Genomic DNA, 20,431 nt, shown 5'->3' on the forward strand with positions numbered 1-20,431 from the left:
AATGGTAAAGGGCATTTATGAAAAGTTCATAGTTAACGTAACAAATTTTACACCTTAGCAATAAAAATCAGGACTAAGAAAAACATACCAGCTCTTACCACTTTTTTCAACATTGTACTGGAGTATTTAGCCAGAGTATTTAGACAAAACCAAAACAAAATAGAAAGACAAGACAAAAAAGGAAATAAAAGGCATCCATATTGTAAAGGAAATAAAGTAGTGAAACTTTCTTTATTTGCAAGTGACATTACCTAATATATAGAAAATTCCACCATAAATCTTTCAGAACTAATAAATGAGTTCAGTAAGGTTGCAGGATACAGGGACTGGGATTGTGGCTCAGCAGTAGAGCGCTTGCCTAGCACGCATCAGGCATGGGTTCAATCCTCCCCATCACATAAAAATAAATAAATAAAATAAAGGTACTGTATCCATTTACAACTGAAAAAAAAAAAAGGTTGCAGGATACAATATCAGTATACAAAAATGTTATATTTCTAAAAACTTCCAAAGAGCAGCCTGAAAATGAAATTAAGAAAATAATTTCATTTACAGCAGCATCCAAAAGTATAAAATACATGGTCAAAGATACCTAAAACTTACATTCTGAAAATTTAGAACATTATAAAAAGAAACTAAAGATGACTTAGACAAATGGAAAAACATCCCATGCTCATGATATCAGAAAACAGTATTGCTAGGATGACAAAATCTTCAATCTCCTACAGAGCCAACACAAGCCCTATCAGAATTTCAGCTGACATTTTTGTAGAAAGTGACAAGCTAATTCTAAAACTCATGTGGAATCGAAAGGAACTCATAAACAGCCAAACCACCTTGAAAAAGAAGAACAATGTAGAACCCAAGACTTTCTGATGCCAAAACTGACTACAAAATAGCAACAGTAATCAAGACAGTAGATACTGGCACAAAGACAAATAGATCAATGGACTAGAATCAAGTCTAAGAATAAAACCTTATGTCTTGGGTTAAGCAATTTTGACAACAGTGCCAAGACCATTTGATGGGAAAAGGATGGACCATCTTTTCAAATGAATGGTGATGGGAAAACTGGATATCCACATGCAAAACAATTGAATGCATGCAACTGGATCCTCACACACACACAACACACACATACACACGCATACGTGTATGTGTGTGTGTATGTATATATATATGTGTGTGTGTGTGTGTGTATATGTATAAAATACAAATGGATCAAAATCATAAATGTAAAAGCTAAAACTATGAAACTCTAAGAGGAAAACAGGAGTAAATCTTTATGACCTTGGATTTGGCAAAGGCCTCTTAAGGTATCACACTAAGAGCACAAGCAATAACAAAAAAATACTTTGGACCTCATTGAAGTTAAAAACTTGTACTTCAAAGAATACCATCAAGAAAGTAAATAAGAGGGGCTTGGATTGTGACTCAGTGGTAGAGTGCTCGCCTAGCACGGGCGGGACCCGGGTTCGATCCTCAGCACCACATAAAAATAAAGGCATTGTGTTGTGTCCATCTACACCTAAAAAGTAAATATTAAAAAAAAAAAAAAGAAAGTAAAAAGAGGAGCTGGGGGTGTGTAGCAAGGCCCTGGGTTCAATCCTAACCCCAAAATCAATATCTCTATTTAATAAATGGGCAAATGCTCTGAATAGACATGTTTCCAAGGAAGATATATAAATAATAGTACTTGAAGATGCTTAGAAATGCAAAAAACCACAATGAGATGACACTTCATACCCACCAGGATGGACGGATTGAAAAACCCAGATAATAGTGTTGATGAGAATATGAAGAAATCAGAACCCTCATACACTACCTGTGACAATGTAAAATGGTACAGCCACTTTGGAAAACATTCTGGTTGTTCCTCAGAAAATTAAACATAGAGTTACATAAGATCCAGCAATTGAGCCAGGTATGGTGGCACACACTTGGAATACCAGCTTCTCAGGAGGCTGAGACCGAAAGATTGCAAGTTTGAGGCCAGCCTTGCCAACTTAGGGACACCATGTTTCAAAATAAAAAATAAAAAGGGCTAGGATGTTGTTTAGTGGTTGAGTGACCCTTGGGTTCAATACCCAGTATTACAAAGGAAAAAAAAAGTCCAGCAATTCCACTATTCCTGGGTATATATCAAAAAGAAATGAAAATATACATCTATATAAACACTTAATCAAACACGTTTATAGCAGCATTGTTCATAAAGCCAAAAGGCAGAAACAACACAAAAGTCCATCAACTGACAGATTTTTTTTGTGACATATTCACATGATTAAGAATGCTTCAGCCATAAAAACGGAACAAAGGGCTGATACACGCTACAACATGAATTAGTCTTGAAAACATTACACTCAGTTAATAAGAAGCCAGTCACAAAACCACATATTATATGCTTCTAATGATAAGATGGTCCAGAATAAGGAAATCTGTAAGACAGAAAACAGATTAGCAGATGTGTAAAGATACAAGGAGAAGGGAAATAAAGGAATGAGGGCTAAAAGGCTATGGGGTTTCTTTTGATGTGATAAAAATGTTTGAAAGTTCCCTATGGTACCGGTTGCTCCTATTGGTGAAGAAAAGATTCCCAAAACTAGTGCATTGTTTGTATGCATGTATGTATGTGTGTGTATGTATTTTTATATATACACATATATAAATACTGGGGATTAAACCCAGGGATGCTCTACCACTGAGCTATATCATTAAGCCTTTTGCTAAGTTGCTAAGGTTGGCCTTGAACTTGCAATCTTCCTGTCTTAGCCTCCTGAGTTTTTGAGATTACAGATAAGCATCTTGTCTGGTGAGTTGTGTACTTTAATGGGTGAATTGTACAGTATGGCAACTGTATCTCGATAAAGCTATTTAAAGAATAAAGTGAGCCTATCACTTCAAGGAAAACAACTGACAATATTTGTTGCCAATGATACATTTCGAGTTTTAAGATGAAAATTACAAATTCAGAAAAATGAGGCCTTTTAGCCCTCATTCCCTTATCTCCTTTCTCCTCCTAACTTCATGTTTCCACCACAATAAGCTTGAGAGCCTCCCAGGGTGATATTAATTGTACCAAAAAGGCTTAACATAGCAGGCCTGAAGCTGATCTCCTTAGAAAGACTTGCTTGCAAAGTTAGCTGTATCTTGGAACCTGCATTTTGAGTGTACCCATGGTTCTCAAACTGGTAAGGATGGATGCATTTCTGAGCCTAGACTTTTTGTACAATGTCTGTTTTCCTTCCAGGAGCCTGGAATTTTAGTATATTAGGCAGAGGGTACCTACATGATCAATCCTCAGTGAGCTCCCTGGCCAATGCTTCACATATGTTATGAATGACTTGGTGCTGGGGGACTGAAGTGCATCCTGTGAGACTCCATGGGGTAGTACTCTTAGAAGCTGGTGACTTTTCCTTTGCTGGTTTTGCCCTGTATCCTTTCACTATAATAAGTCCTAGCCACGAGTTCAACTATATATTGAGCTCTGTGAGTCCTTCTGGAGTATAACTGAGCCTGGAGGTAACCTGGGGAAATCACCTCTCAACATAGTAACTTATATACTGTAGAATAAAATGTGGCACTATTATAGGATTAGTATTAACTCAGTCAACACACACCAAACAACCAATGAATGATATTACAAAGTCATGCACAGGTTATTTTCATCCAGGGTGCAAAACAACGATTTAAAAGTAGATTTTAAAATGAAAAACTTAAAAGTTTTGGATATCATACTGCAACTAATCTTTCAAAATCTATCACTTCAGAGAGTATCCAAGACAGGCATGGTGACACACGCCTGTAATCCCAGCAGCTTGGGAGGCTGAGGCAGGAAGATTGAGTTCAAAGCCAGTCTCAGCAACTTAGCAAGGCCCTAAAACAACTTACAAGACTCTGTCTCTAAATAAAAAATAAAAAGGGCTAGGGATGTGGCTCAGTGGTTAAGTGCCCCTGGGTTCAATTCCTGGTCAAAAATAAAGAGTATCCACAATGATCTGAAAAGAACATTAAACTATTGCTTGTTTTTCCAACTATGCATCTGTGTGACGCCAGGTTTTCTTCAAATACTTCAGCCAAAATAAAATACCACAATAATCTGAAGGCAGGAAGTGATAAGAGAACCCAGTGGCCTTCGATTAAATGAGACATCAAAGAGATTTGCAAAAATGTACGATGCCATTCTTAGAAATTTTTATTCTTTTTTTGGTTTGGGAAAACATGTTTTTTTTTTCATAAAATGTTATTTATATTAACATGAAGTTGTTTATTTTTTTGGGGGGTGGTACTGCATATTGAAACCTGAAGTGCTCTATCAGTGAACCACGTCTCCAACCCCTTTTAAATTTTGAGATAGGGTCTCACTAAGTTGCCTAGGCTGGCTTCGAACTTATAAGCCTCCTGTAAAGCCTGTAATCCCAGCTCCCACATAGCTGGGATTACAGGCATGTGCCACTGCCCCTAGCTACTATTGATATTTTTAAACAAATATGTGCATGTTTTAAAATTTTTCTTTTAGTTTCTAACAAAGGCATATATTTATAGATATAAGCCACTTAAATAAAAGCTTGTTCTGATTCTCAAGTAATTTTTAAGGGTATAATTGGGTCCCAAGAACAAAAAAATTGAGAACCACTATTTTACAATGACAAACTAATTGGAATAGAACATGGTGAAGATAGTGATCAAGACAATGTTACATGAATAACAATTGAAGGATCAATACTCCTACTACCCCCAATCTACATACAAAGACTATACTTAGGGGAGACAGAGAAGTGTGTTCTTCTTCTTTTTGCAGTACTTGGGATTAAAGCCAGGGGCATTCTACCATTGAGCTACAGCTCTTTTTACTCTTTATTTTTTAAAAATTTGAGACAGGGTGTTGCTAGTTTGTCAGGCTGGCCTTGAACTCATGATGCTCCTGCCTCAGCCTTCTAAATCACTAGGATAACAAGCATGTACCATCATGCACAGTCTAAAATTTGAAAGGCTGTCTTCTGGAACACAGAACAGATTAATGATATATGATTCAGATAAACATGTCAGCAACATGATACCTTTAGGCTTCAACATCAGAAAACAATTTTAAGAATGAGGACATCCTCTTTCCTTTCATTTTGTTCCTCAACAATCAGTCTTAAAACCATTAGGTGCCCAGAGTAAAGTAGGTGTTCTTGCTGGCCTAGGGGTGACGTTGAGTGGAGGGGTTTGGCATGGGGAGTCAGCCTAAAGAGGTTGAAAGGAACACCTATGCAGGCATGTCCCAGCACAGGGAGTGAGGACACCAGCAGGCGAAGGGCAGGCATGAAGAGGGCGATATGGCCTGGTGTGATGAATCAAGAGCCTAAGGAATGACTGGAGATGTAGCTCATCAATAGAGCACTTGTCTAGCATGCATGAGGTCCTGGGTTCAATCCTCAGCATCAAAAACAAAAAACAAAAAACAAAAAAAACCCACAACAAAAAACAAAACAACAAACAAACAAACAAAAAACACAAAACCCATATACTTAAAGAAGTAACAGGCATCTACATTTGGGACTGGACTGGCTTGGCTTGGGTTAGAGCAGCAGGAGCAGGGTAAGATGGCTTCTACTATATGCTGGGAAACTCTGATGCAGGGTGGAAAGTAGGGTAGAGTAGTGAGGGTGTCCTCTGCACAGGAGTGGCACAGCAGCATCAAAGGGTCTGAGCCCAAATAGGACTGAGGAGACACTGGGGCAGGGCAGTGACCTAGTATGGGGAAATAAAGCTCCAGCAGCAAGGAAGGTAAACCCTAACTCACTGGAATGTTATTAGGAATAAATGGATAACACACACAGTGAGCCCACAGTAAGCTCAGTCTGAGTGTTTGCTTTTATTAATGTATGAACATCCAGGGCCTGGCACGGTGCCAAACACACAATACCCAACAAACAGCTGCTTATTTATATTACACTATTGCTTTACATCCTACATACAACAATTGGCATCTGGTTGATGAGCAAAATTATTTTTAAAAGTTAACTTTCCCATAACTACTTGATAATACTAAACTTCCTTATTAGTAATTGCATTCTCTTTTTTACCCATACTTCCAAATGTGAGCTTTCTTGTTTAGTTTTGGTTAACTTTTCCTTTCCTATTCCTTTAAACTCTACTTCCTTTCATTCTGACCCTTCAAGATCTTCTAAATCACACAATAACCCAAAACCACCATTACCTCAATTTAACATTTGAAACACCTAGGTTGGTACAACGAGCCCAGTTACTTTCCACATCAGTACATATAGAATAACTTGATACATATCTTATTTGTTCCATACCTGTCCTCGTTTTGGAGCATGCATGTATATTCCTAGGTAGAGTCCCATGGAAGGGGAATAAGCAAGTCGCAATTTGTGCCCAGTTCCAGCAGTGAGCCGAAGGTCTTTGTTCACAGGGACATACTCCAGCATGTCAGCTATCATCAGACACATTTGGTCCTGCCCAAGGTAAGAGTTAATAGACCATATTCAAAGAATATACAGGCTAGAAAAACGCATTCTATAAAACATTTTTTTGATACTGCCGATCTAACCTAGGATTGTGTACATGAGCGCTTTACTTTTGAGAGAGGGTTTCACTAAGCTGCCCAGGCTGGCTTCGAATTTGCAATCCTCCTTCTTCAGCCCCCCAGGTACCTGGGATTATAAGTGCGCACCATCATGCTGAGCTGTAGATTTTTTGTTTTTAATGAGTTAAGATAAAATGTACCTCTTCAGCCTGATAGATAAAATCACTAGCTGTTTGTTTTGTTTTGGTAAATCTTAAAAATTATTTTATCAATATGCATTTTTAAAACACTTTTGTTGCTCTTAAGTGAAGGGTATATTTTGTATTACTCTTTCAACTTTCTTGTAGGGTTCATAATTTTCAAAATCAAAAGACAAAGAAAAAAGGGAGGCAAATGTACAGAAAGCAAAGCTAAATGAACTGTCTGAATCTGGAAATGACCATAATTTCCAAGCCAAATGATCTTCTCTCAAAATTCACAATCCCATTTTAACTAACTGTAATTATAAGTGTTGAATTTACCTTATAAGACCACATTCGTAGTTTGTGGTCCTGACACAGGGCAAAGATGAAGGCATCGTGCTCCACACAATGAACAGCAAGACTGAGTGCACGGTCTGAAGGCCCCTGATCACCCCTAAAAACATGAGGCCCAATTTTAGAATTTTATTGTTGTAAATAATCTGATCATTAGAATCTGCAATTCAGGAGATATAATAAAATTATAAACACATGCTCTCAGCAGAAGGAGAAAGACAACTGAAATAAGACAACTACACTTCTCTTTGGCTTACACCAATCACTATAGTAAATTTTAAAAGGGTCTACATAACAAATTAAAAACTTTTCCTTTTATATTGTTTCAGTTTATATTGTTTCCTTTATAAAGTTTCAAAAACCTTCTACTTCAGCAATTTTACACAAAATTGGTTTTGGTTAAATTAGGGCAGAGCACCAAACCGAATATTGTAGGAATATAAACAGCCAGTTTCTGCTATCAAAGTCCAATCACAGATAAAACAGACACTGCAGTCTGATTTTTCTTCAGATAGAATGTGCTGGTATGTAGACTCTTCTCTTTAGTGCAGTGTGTGCCTTGGAATAAGACTATAAACACCAGGAGGTGCTGACCAGTGCAAAAAGATTATATCCCCAGGCCCTCTGATTTACCTGCCAGACACCACTTACCTGATAGCTGTTGGCATCCACCCTGTGAGCAATCGCTGCATCACTGAACTCTGTTTTAGTTCCACAACGGACACTATACCTGCAATAACAGCCAAAGTACCTCTTGATCATACTTAAGAGAAACCCAAAGGCAAGATGACATAACAAAACAAGGCTTTATAATAGGTGACAGGCTTCTACATTTTTGTACTGATAGTTTTAGGATGTACCTTTTCTACATATCACCCTAAAATATAATAAATTATTATTGCATCAAAAAAATAGATATTGGGCTGGGGTTCTAGCTCAGTACTTGTAGAGCACTTGTCTAGCACAGGTGAAGCACTGGGTTTGATCCTCAGTACCACATAAAAATAAAATAAAATGTATTATGTTCACTTACTATAAAAATATTTTTAAAAATAGATATGAATTCCCAAAATGTTTTGTTAATTTTTGCTTACGTGCCCCATTGCTGTCACTCTAACCTCACCTTTAGGAACATGTTGCCATTTACAGACAGTAACCTTTGCTACCACTCAGCAGAATCATTTCACTGTTGCTAAAACAAAGTGCCCTTCACGTGCTGGGTAGTTCTAGGTGCTAGAGACAGCAGCAAACAAAATAAACTACTCATGGAATTTACATTTCATTGGGGGGAGTTAGATTAAGTTAAATTAAGAAGAGTGGTAACAAGTACAGAAAAAAAAAATAAGAAAAGAGTATAGAAGACTGCTGGTGAGTTTCTGGGGAGGAGAGTTTGAATGTTAAAAGGTAGTGAGGGAAGGCCTCACTGAGGTGACACTGAGCTGGTAGCTGGCTATCCCAGGCAAATGCCCCAAGTACGCCTGAGTGTTTTAAGGAGTTGTAAGAAAGCATGTGGCTACGGGAGAGATGAAGGGAAAGCACAAAAAGACAAGGTCAGAGTGGCAGCAGCAGAGCACTGTAAGTCAATCTAAGGACTCAATTTATTCAGAGTGGAGATAAACACCCTCACTGGACAGCTCTGAGCAGTGCAGTGACATGTATCAACTAATGTTTTAAATGCATCAGTCTGCCTGAGAAACTCCTGAAGAGAGGTAAAGAAATCTGTTGAAACATTTAGGAAGCTAATTCAACACTCCAGGCAAGAGATAGTGGTGACTTGGATATCAGTAGATAACTCTCCTTTCTACTAGAGGACTTAGAATTGGCTGTCTTATATTTATTTATGTTTTCTGTAATCCAATATGTTTTATTGTTCCTCACCCACTGTCCAAAACCCCTTGGGTAAAAGTAAAGCATCAAGAACTCATTGGGTAAACAATGAACAACCAATGCAGGGGCAGTATAGAAGCAATTCTTGTGTTGATGATGGTGTCAAACTTTTATAAGGTCTGTTTTTTACACCCGTGGGTACTAGGAATTGAATCCACCGTACTCAGGATGTAGCTATACCATTGAGGTATATCCCCATCCCCTTTTTAAAACTTCTGGGATAGGATCTTGCTAAGTTGTAAGGCTGACCTCAAACTTGTGATCCTCCTGCCTAAGCCTGCCTTCTGAGTCACTGGGATTACAGGTGTGTACCCTCACGTGAGTAGCCAAAGGTCTGTTTTCATGACAATATCTCTTTTTTCTTTCTTTTTGTTATAGTATTGAGGATTGAACCCAGGGCCTCATGAATGTAAACACGCTACAAATGAGCTTACCCAGACCCAGTATTTCTTTCTTTTTTGTTTTGTAGTGCTGAGGATTGAACCCAGGTCCTTATGTATGACAGGCAGACACTCTACCATTAAGCTATATCCCCAGCCTCCCCAATATTTCTTGATTAAAGTTGAATCCATACTCAATTCCCATTCTTACCAGAAATGTCATGAGGAGGTAGTTTAAGAACAAAGATGCCCCCAGAAGCAGATGGGAGAGCAAACAGCGCCTCCCCATCACTGCTAAGCCAGGCTGCTGAGGTGGTAGAATTAGGGCATAGTCCAGGTACTGTTGGAATTAATTGATAGTTGCAAGGATCCCTGAAATCAACTTTTCCAATGTCAGTGAATATTGACTGCATCTGACTTTCGATTACCAACTCCTATGAGTAATGAAAAAGAAAAATCTTTTAAAGTCACAATAACTTTGAATTTTGCTTAGTTTCTCTCAATTACTTAAAAAAAAACAACTTTTAAAATAAAAAAAAATTGGGGCTGGGGATGTGGCTCAAGCGGTAGCGCGCTTGCCTGGCATGCGTGTGACCCGGGTTTGATCCTCAGCACCACATACAAACAACGATGTTGTATCCACCAAAAAAAACTAAAAAATATTAAAATAAAATAAAAAATAAATTAAGATTCAGAAGAAAGTAAATTTTTTTTCTTTTTTTTTGGTGTCAGGGACTGAATCCAGAGGTGCTTAACCACTGGGCTGTATAATCTTTTCAATTTTTTGTTTTTTAATTTTGAGACAGGGTTGCTCAGTTGCTTAGGAACTAACTAAATTGCTAAAGCTAGCTTTGCATTTGCGATCCTCCTGCCTCAGCCTCCTGAGCTGCTGTGATTACAGGAGTGCCCATCATGCCTATAGCAAAAAACTTTCTTTTTAAAGAACGCTATTTTGTGAACTTAAAATGTGTATCTGATTATCTAAAATTGTAACTACCAAAGTATCCTTGTTGAGGACTAACAACAAATCTCCAAATTTCCCTAATTCCAAAAAAATATTGTTCCTGGACTTAATTTTTGAGAGCTAGAATAATTTGAGAAGTAAGACACTATAATTAACCAACTTACACTCCTATACATCCGGGAAGGGTGTGGTAAAAGTAACCTGTGCACTGTTTGATTGGTTAATATTAAGATTATCACATGATTCTGGGTCTCTGAGACATAAACCCCTCCAGGTAAGATGTTACAATTCTGGAATTTTAGGCGAACTGCATTATTCAACAGATTTAGGTCCAGTGACTCCTCCACCAGCTCCAATATATCTGCGGAGATCTTCCTGTGTGGGGGAAAAAAAAGACATTTTTTTTTTAAAAAAAGTTTATGCTTTTCTCAACAACTGCTGCACTGAAACACACACACACACACACACACACACCAAAGTGAATGCTTCAAATTTGGAAATTTTGGATAAAATTCAGACCACTTGCCAGGCATGGTGGCACATACCTGTAATCCCAGCAATGTGGGAGACTGAGGCAGGAAGATTGCCAAGTTCAAGGCCAACCTCAGCAACTTAGGCCCTAAGCAACTTAGTGAGACCCTATCCCAAAAGAAAAATTTTAAAAAAGGGCTGGGATGTGTCTCACTGGTAAAGTGCTTTTGGGTTCATCCCTAGTACCACCCCCCTAAAAAAAATTCAAACCACTCTTACATTCCATATTAAAATATACCATATTAAATTGCCACCATATTAAAATACATAAAAACTGAGAGCCACGGTGCATGCCTATAATCCCGGCAGCTTGGAGGCTGAGGCAGGAAGATTGCAAGTTCAAAGCCAGCCTCAACAACACAGCAAGGCCTAAGGTAACTTAATGAAATCCTGCTCAAAATAAAATATAAGAAGGGAGAGAATGTGGCTAATGGTAAAGTGCCCCTACATTCAATCCCTGGTACAAACAAAACAAACTAACAAAAAAGCAAAACAAAATTCAAGCATCAATATAATTCTATTAAATCTTCCAAACTTGACAGCCCATCTATTTAGGCCAACATCCAATGCAATTAAACTCTACTATGATAAAAATTAATACCACATATCCATTACTAAAGAGTAGAATGTGGCTTCCCCATACACTACAGTACCAAACAAAATTGATTGCATATGTGAGTATTCTCTTCTACTACTCCTTAATATATAAAGTCCAACAAAAATAGTAATTATTTATTTATTTTTTGGGGGGGGTGTACCAGGAATTAAACCCAGCGGTACTTTACCCCTGAGCTACATGCCCATCCCTTTTTAAAAAAATTTTTGAGACTGGGTCTCACTAAATTGCTTAGGATCTTGCTAGATTACTAAGGTTGGTCTGGGACTTGCGATCCTTCTGCCTCAGCCTCTCAAGTTGCTGGGACTACAGGTATGTGCCGCTGTATCTGACTATATATTAGAGAAATATTTTGAAAACACAAGAATAACTACACATTGAACACATCAAAGTAAGTTTTTTTTTCTGATTTACTCCTCAAAATAAGTTTGCTTTTTAAAAAAAATATTTACTTTTTAGTTGTAGTTGTCAATACCTTTATTTTATTTATTTTTATGTGGTGCAGAGGATCGAACCCAGGGCCTCACATGTACTAGGCGAGCGCTCTACCACTGAGCCCCAGCCCAGGAGTTGCTTTTTAATGAACAATGGTAAGCTCTGTGGTGCGGACATATCTGCCATGTGCAGTTGGACATCGTAGACAAAGGAAAGTTACCCGGGACAGAGCCAGCATTCAATATCTTTTTTTTTTAAATAAAATGCACGTATATTTGAAGAAAAAAAGTTTATTCAAACTAAAGTTGCAACAGGGAAGACAAACTATTTTGTCTAAAAGACTAATTTGGTTTTAAATTTAGATTAAAAACTACAACCCTCATTGCCTGTGCCTAGCTTTGTACCCACCACAGCAGCTGTCATATCATCTTATTCTTAACTTCTACATATACTTCATCTTTAAACATCGTGAACATGTCTACTGGTCTGTGTCCTTCATTCTGCATGTGTGATGTTGATTTAGATCTTGAATGTCTTCCAAAGACCCAGGTGTTGAAAGCTTGGTCCTCAGAGAGCCATTACTGGGATGCAGCAGAACCTCTATGAGGTGGGATCCAGTGGGAGGTCTTCAAGCCACTGGAAGCAAGCCCTTGAAGGGGAGAGTGAGACCTGGCCCCTCTTTTTCTCTTCTGCTTCCCGGCCATTGGTGAACAGTTTTGCTCCTGCCATGATGTGCTGCTGTGCCATAGGCCCCAAAGCCACAAAGCCAACTGATCCTGGATTGGAATCTCTAAAATTGTGAGCCATATTAAACCGTTTATAAGTTGATAATCTCAAGCCCTTACAGTGATAGAAAACTGACTAAAACTTGTGATTTGTTAAATCATATTGCTTTCCTCCTCCTGACATTGTTCCTTCTCTTCCATTTCCACAAACTGGTCACCCTTGTGAAACTATAGCTATACCTTCAATCCATGGACTCTGCATCTGCAAACTCAACCAACTAAGAACTGAAAATTTTTCTTTTTTGGTGGGGGGTGAGGAGGACTGCATCTGTACTGAATATGCACAGCCCTTCTTCCCTAAGTAATGCAGTGTAACAGTTTTTATATAGCATTTCTATTTTATTAGGTATCATGAGTGATCCAGAGATGATCTAGAGAGCTTATACATAGATTATATGTATACTGGCAAATACTATGCCATTTTATATGAGGGATGAAAGTAAGCATCTGCAGATTTTGGCATCCACAGAGTTCCTGGAACCAATTCCCCAAGAACAGATGGTCAAATGTCCTGTAGCTTTATCCTTGGTACCTTCTTCTCAGCAGCACCAGTGACTATTAAAGGCTTCTCTATCTCTTGCAATGGCCACATCTATCTCAGAATAATGAAATGGACCCTTTCTTGAAGCAAAGATGTCTTCATTGTCCTACAGTTACCATTTGATTTCTCTGCTTCCCTTAGAGCAAAACTCCTTGAAAGAGCTGTCCTATACCCACTCACTTAAGCCTCTATTATTGGAGCAGATCCCGACAAGGTCACCAAAAACATCCATAATGCAAAGGTCAATTTTCTTTTCTCTCGTTACCTGAATTATATAGCATCTGACAACTTTTTACTCTCCTCCTTTTTGAAATATTTCCTTTAGCTTCTGGGACATTACTCTCTGTGATTTTTATTTTTATTTTTGGTACTAGAGATTGAACCCAGTGACACTCTACCACCGAGCTACACCCCCAAGTCCTTTTTATTTTGAGACAGCGTCTCACTAAGTTGCTAAGGTTGGCCTCAAACTTGCGATTCTCCTGCTTCAGCCCACTTCACTCTGACTCTCACCTTGGCAGCTACTCTCTTTCACAGGTTCCTGATCATCCTAACTGTTGGAATGCCATAGATTCAGTCCTCAGATCGTTTCTACACAAGTATTCTCAACTGGGGTTGATTCTACCGCATTCCCAAGGACTTAGCATTACCTAGAGAGATGGTTGTTACAACTGGGGAGGTAAGGTGGGGGTGGGGTTGGACATGTTATTGGTTTGTAGTAGACAAAGGCCAGGATAATGCTCAACACCCTACACCCTACAACAATTACTTATCTGGCTTCAAATGCCAATAGTTCAGAAGCCTGATTTATTCACTCTCTAGGTGAGCATGCTCATTATAAAGCTCTAAGTGCCATCTAATGACAACAATTTCCAAATCTGTATCTTTAGTTCAAACCCTCTATGAAATTACTGACTATTGCTTCAATACTTTTTCTTGGCTACCTACTAGGCATTTTAAATTAAACCTGTCCAAAAGAGGATTCCCAGGCCCAACAAATTAGGGGTAAAATAAAAAATAAAACCCACTTGTTGCATTTTATCTACACTCTTTTAATCAACTCAATTAGAAGTGTCTCTAAAATGTCCAGGTGCTTTAGCCAAAAATCTGGGGTATACGCTGTATAGGATGCAAAATGATTCTAATGGGGCTGGGGTTGTGGTTCAGAGGTAGAGCGCACGCCTAGCATGCGTGAGGCACTAGGTTCGATCCTCAGCACCACATTAAAAAAAATAAAGTAAAATAAAGGTATTGTGTCAACCTACAACTAAAAAAATAAATGTTTAAAAAAAACAAATTCTAACAAATTCACCTTGAAAACATATTCACAATCAGAACATTACTCACAGACTACCACCACCATCTGAGTGATCATCAACTCTTATCTGGATTGTGTCTTCCCACTCCCACCTTTCCCCCTTTCCTACTCTCTTTTGAGCACAGTAACTGCAGCAATACTTTAAATCATGACATTCATCCATTTAAAACACTTCAGTGGCTACCTCTTGTCTCAGAGAAAAAGACTTAAATAACCAACTAAGCCTTGATCTGGTCCGTGGCTATCTCTTTCTTATTATTAACCCTTTGTTCATGCAGCTGCAGACTCTTGGTCTCTTATTCTTTTTTGAGACAAGGTCTGATCTCAGTAAGTTAGTAGGGCCTTGCTAAGTTGCTGGGGCTGGCTTTGAATTTGTGATCCTCCTGCCTTAGCCTTCCAAGTTGCTGGGATTATAGGTGTGCACCATGGCACCTGGCTAGACTGATCAGTTTTTAAGTATAAAAATCCAAAAATTCTTAAAAGTGGCCTCAGTGTTCCTCACAGTCTAAGTCCTGCCTCTCTCTTCAGCCTTGGCATTCTCACATCACTTTATTTTACCATAGCACTTATGCCACACAGACTTTTGGTCAGTTGCTCAAATCTGCCAAGTTCTTTCCACTTTATGGTTTTTGCATAGAGTGATCATGCTTGCTGAACTGCTCTTTCCCACTCCCTGGAAGTGCCTGGCTAACTTTTCATCCTTCAAATCTCAGTTTAAATATGATTTTCTACATCCTTCCCTGCACTACCAATGTTCAGTGTTCCCACTGGCCTCTCATAGCCATTACACTTTTCCTCTAGAGCAAGTATGAAAATGTGCATTACTTATCTATGTTGAGGTCATTAGTTTAATGTCTTTTTTCTTTCATGAAATTGTGGCACAAAAAGTGAGTCTACACCTATTCTTCCACAAGTATGACATACTGCATGATGAAAATAATAGTTTTTGTTCATCATTTCATCCCAGTACCTCACATGTAAAAAGCTCAACCGCACATCAGCAGAATGAAGCTATAAAGATTATAAAAACATAATAGACTCGTGATTATAAAATTGGTCTTCAGGGCTTTAGCCCTTAAGCTATATTCCCTGTTTTTACCACTGTCAGGCAGGTGCCTCTCTTAGAACTCTGTATGTCAAATTTTCCCGATTCTAATATGAACTGAAAACAGTCTTTCTCTTTTCCTCAGTGTCGATTACTACTCGACAGGAATGCCGCTTCGGGAACTGTCGCGATTATCCGTACACCAGACAATTCTACCTTCCAATGGGGTTTGGAGAACACAGCACTTACCAATGAATGAATCTGTTTCTGGTGACGGATAACAACTTGCCGCTTTCCACATAGAAAAAGCCCCCTGCACTCTCACTGTATTTAACCGTTCCAGCCACGGGATTTGTAGTCCCTGCAAAATGAACCTGGTCAGCCTGTACACGTGGTACGAAGGATGACAAATACTGAGGACGCTGAGGAAGCAGAGTGTGACGAACTGACAATCCATACAAAGGGAAGGGGAAAGGAGGGAGAAGTTAGATGCCAAGGAAGCTCTGATCCAGAGGCTGTGGGCATGTGGACCTAAGATGATGAACCGGGAGAGGGTTACCGATCTAGGGACCCATTGGAGGAGAACGAAGGGAAGGATCGGATCGCGCCCTCCCTGGCCACCTCCGTACCAACGCCGCAGACTGTGAATTCCCGAAAGCGCCTTGGCCTTTCGCGCTCGGTCCCGCTTAGCTCCACGAAGCTCCGTTCCAGGGATCCCGCCGCCGCCATCTTCCCGCCGCCGCCGCGAGGCCCGACGGGACACTGGCGTGCCGCGCAGCCGTCGTCACTTCCGGGGGCGGGGCGAGCGGAGCGGCTGACAGGTGCTGCGACCTGAAGCGGGGAAGGCGGGTCCCTGGATTCTTTGTGGGTCTTCCACCCGGAGAGTGAGGGTGGGCGCTGAGGAAGCCGCCTCTTCCCGCTGGACCTCCGAGCGCCGGGCAGGGAGGCGTGCAGAGGACGCCTCAGGGCAGGGCGGGGCAGGGCTTGTTTCCATTTTAAAAATCCGACCTGGGCGGGCGGCTGGGCTGAACCGACCCGAAAGACCACCTCTGGGGAGCCCGGGCCTCTCGGTTACTCTGCGAGAACCCGGGTTTGCTCTTGCCTCTCCGCCGTTAGGTGTCCATCTGCAAATCTCCCCCCGCTGTCTTTACCTTTACCCTTCAGCGACACGTGTGGTGGTGGAAGGAGAGAAAGACTTTTTATTTTCTGTTGGATTTTTTCCGAAAGGAATGTGTAGTGTAGTGAAGATTAACGCGTTCAGTTTGACGTTGATGCTGCAGCCTGCTGAGGTCACCTAAATGATACTCACTTGCAAATGTGAAAAGGAATTTGCCTTTCGTTTCCCCGCTTAGTTTTTGAAGGAGTAGAAAGTGCTCGATATTGAGGAAAATACTAATTTCCTCTTTCCCCCCTTTCCTTAATGATGGCCAATTTTAAGCACTTATGTAACCTTATTACCAGTGACGGCAACTAGCTGCTACCATTCTCATTCATCCTATTCTGACCATCATTCCACCTCACTTGCTGAAGACACCAATTCCAGCAAAGCATTCCCTTCATTCCGCCTGCAATCCTTTGTTCTACCACCTTGCCACAATCTCTAGCTTCCTTGGTGTTTCCTTCTTGTCCTACTTAACTTCCATTAAATTACTCCTTTACCTAACTCTCATCGTATTCCAGTAAAAACTACAATTTCGATTCAATCCAAATCTGTAGTTGAACGTGGATGTATACATCCTACTAACATGCCTCTCCCTTCATCAGGACTGAGTCTCAATTGGGTCCTTGATGCTTCCCAGAAAACGAATTCTATTTTCCTTGTCCATTTATTGCCTTAGATGAGTATTTCTTAACTCCTCTAACTGCCAACACTTCCTCTTTCATCCTTGCTCTCAGCTTGCTTCTTCATTTAGAAAATTAAAGCTATCAAAAGAGATCTATCACTTCTCCCCAGTACCAATATCTGTACCCATACACTTTGCCTTCCTTTCCTGTTGCTATATAGTGAATTGACCCCCAGTTTATGGAGAGGCAACCTTTCTAATTCTTTCTTAGATCACCTCACCTGCTCAAGGACGTTGCCCTAGCAATTCTCTTGTCCATCTACATCTTTGATATCTCCCAAGTTGTTTCTCTAAGTATATAAACATGCCATTATTTCTCCACTTCAAACAAGCCCTCAATTGGCCTCCATTCTCTTCTTGTACCCATATTTCTGCTCCTCATTACTCAACAAAATTTAAGATCACTTTTCTCTCATTCTCAGTTAAACCTGCTTTTATCAGGTTTTGGTTCCTTGTGCCCTATTGTAACTGCTTTTTTCAAGATTACCAAACATATCATGTTACTATATCTAAGACCAAATTAATTCTCTTTGTTTGTGTGTGTGTTGCACTTGTGCATCGAACAAACCTACCAGGGCTTCTTGCATGCTAAGCAAGCACTTTACCATTGAGTTACATCCCCAGTCTCATTTTAAAATGTTTTGTTTTGAGATAGGGTCTCCGTAAGTTGCCCAGGTTGGCTTTGAACTTTTATTTTTTATTTGTATATGACAGCAGAATGCATTACAATTCTTATTACATATATACAGCACAATTTTTCATATCCCTGGTTATATACATAGTACATTCACACCAATTCGTGTCTTCATACATGTGCTTTGTATAATAATGATCATCGCATTCCACCATCATTAATAATACCATGCCCCCTCCCTTCCACTCCAATCCTTCTGCCCTTTCTAGAGTTCATCTATTCCTCCCATGCTCCCACTCTCTATCCCACTATGAATCAGCCTCCTTATATCAATGAAAACATTCGGCATTTGTTTTTTGGGATTGGCTAACTTCACTTAGCATTATCTTCACTAACTCCATCCATTTACCTGCAAATGCCATGATTTTATTCTCTTTTATTGCTGAGTAATATTCCATTGTGTATATATGCCACATTTTTTTTTTTGTCCATTCATCTATTGAGGGGCATCTAGGTTGGTTCCACAGTTTAGCTATTGTGAATTGTGCTGTTATAAACATTGATGTGGCTGTGTCCCTGTAGTATACTGTTTTTAAGTCCTTTGGGTATAGACTGAGGAGAGGGATAGGTGGGTCAAATGGTGGTTCCAGTCCCAGTTTTCCAAGAAATCTCCATACTGCTTTCCATATTGCAATCCAGTTTGCAATCCCACCAGCAGTGTATGAGTGTACCTTTTCCCCTCCATCCTTGCCAACACTTATTGTTGTTTGTATGCATAACAGTGGCTTTGAACTTTTTGATCTTCCTGCTTTAACCTTCCGAGTAGCTGGGATTACAGACATTATAGACATGCAACAGGAGCTCTGACTCTGGGAATACTTTCTTCATGTGGCTTCAGTACTCTCTTAACTTTTGTCTATTTCACTGACTTTCTTTTTTAGACTCCTTTCCCAGTTGCTTCTTTTTTCCCTTCCTTGATGTTGGGGTGTCCCAGAGTTCCGTTTTTGGTCTTCTTTTCTGTCTACGTAGCCCCTTGGGAACTCATCTAGTCTTCTGGTTTTAAATGACAGATTGCCATATGCTGATAATTCCCAAATATATGTTTCCAGTCCAAACCTTTCCTCCAAATTCTACATTTATATATCCAACTGCCTATTTTGTATCTTAGATTTAACTAAGACTGAAGTTCTGGTATTTACAAAGCTGAAGTCCTAATGTCTTCCCCAACACTTATTCCTAACTTATTCCTCCTATCTCAGTTACCAACATCTTTCCAATTGCTCAAGCCAAAATCCTTAGTCATCTTTGAATCTTATTTTTCTCTTATCTAATATCCAGTCAGTCAAAAAATTATATTGACTCTGCCTGTGAAATATAGCTAAAATCTAGTTAGGCTTGGTGGCGCATGCCTGCAGTCCCTGCTACGTGGGAGGCTGAGGCTAGCCTGGTAACTCAGAGAGACTCTATCTCAAAAAACGAAAAGATTTGGGATATAGTGGTAGAGGGCCCCTGAATTCAATTCCTAGTACCAAAAAACTAAACAAAGAAAAACTAAAATCCAGCCATTTTTTAACCTTCTCACCTGCTGTCATCTTGGTCCAAACTGCCACACTCTCATCTGGATTATTTTAACAGCATCCCAAATTGCCTCCCTGCTTTCTATTCCTCATCTCTTACTTCTCTACTAGACTCTACACTCCAAGAATCATACCTGACTCATAGGAGGCTTTCAGCAAATATGTTGTTTATGAATGAATGAATAAATGAATGAGGAGTAGTCCAGGCAAGAATTGATGAGACCCTGAGTGGAATGCAGAAGAAGGAATTCGGTTTTTTCTTTTTTTTTTTAATATTTATTTTTTAGTTGTAGTTGGACACAATATACTTACTTTATTTATTTGTATGTGGTGCTGAGGATCGAACCCAGGGCCTTGCACACGCGAGGCAAGCGCTCTACTGCTGAGCCACAACCTCAGCCCCAGATTTTTTCTTTTTTATTATTGAAAATTTTGTTATTTATTTGACAGATTACTTCTGCACTAATACAAAAAATGATAATAACTTGTGTATTCATTTATTCAAAACATTTTCATTAAGCACCCAGTAGAACAGTTTCCAATCTTTTCACCAAAAACACTTTTATCATTGAAAGAGTTCCTCAAACTTAGTTTATTTGGGAGGGGGAGGTACCAGGGATTGAACTCAGGGGCACTCCACCACTGAGCCACATCCCCAGCCCTATTTTGTATTTTATTAGAGACAGGGTCTCACTGAGTTGCTTGGTGCCTTGCTTTTGCTGAAGCTGGCTTTGAACTTGCAATCCTCCTGCCTCAGGGCCTCAGCTTCCTGAGCCATTGAGATTTTAAAAAAATATATTATG

General features: G+C 39.6%; 1 protein-coding gene across 2 annotated transcripts in view; it reads right to left on the bottom strand.

The window, feature by feature from the left end:
* The window catches only part of Nup160 (nucleoporin 160), a 58,288-nt gene extending 41,964 nt beyond the window's left edge, over positions 1–16,324 (bottom strand). For both annotated transcript variants that reach the window (XM_046458208.2, XM_046458204.2), the window contains exons 1-7: positions 16,203–16,324; positions 15,823–15,934; positions 10,467–10,677; positions 9,550–9,772; positions 7,723–7,801; positions 7,057–7,171; positions 6,306–6,464 (exon numbers count right to left, since the gene is read on the bottom strand). In XM_046458208.2, the coding sequence (XP_046314164.1) occupies positions 6,306–6,464; positions 7,057–7,171; positions 7,723–7,801; positions 9,550–9,772; positions 10,467–10,677; positions 15,823–15,934; positions 16,203–16,302 (999 nt within the window). In that variant the 5' untranslated portion in view covers positions 16,303–16,324. The remainder of the gene's footprint in view (positions 1–6,305; positions 6,465–7,056; positions 7,172–7,722; positions 7,802–9,549; positions 9,773–10,466; positions 10,678–15,822; positions 15,935–16,202) is intronic.
* Positions 16,325–20,431: the final 4,107 nt, after the last annotated feature.

The sequence above is a fragment of the Marmota monax genome, unplaced genomic scaffold (assembly GCF_021218885.2).
Source record: "Marmota monax isolate L192 unplaced genomic scaffold, Marmota_monax_Labrador192_F-V1.1 WCK01_AAM20220418_F8-fsc00047, whole genome shotgun sequence".
Classification (NCBI taxonomy): domain Eukaryota; kingdom Metazoa; phylum Chordata; class Mammalia; order Rodentia; family Sciuridae; genus Marmota; species Marmota monax.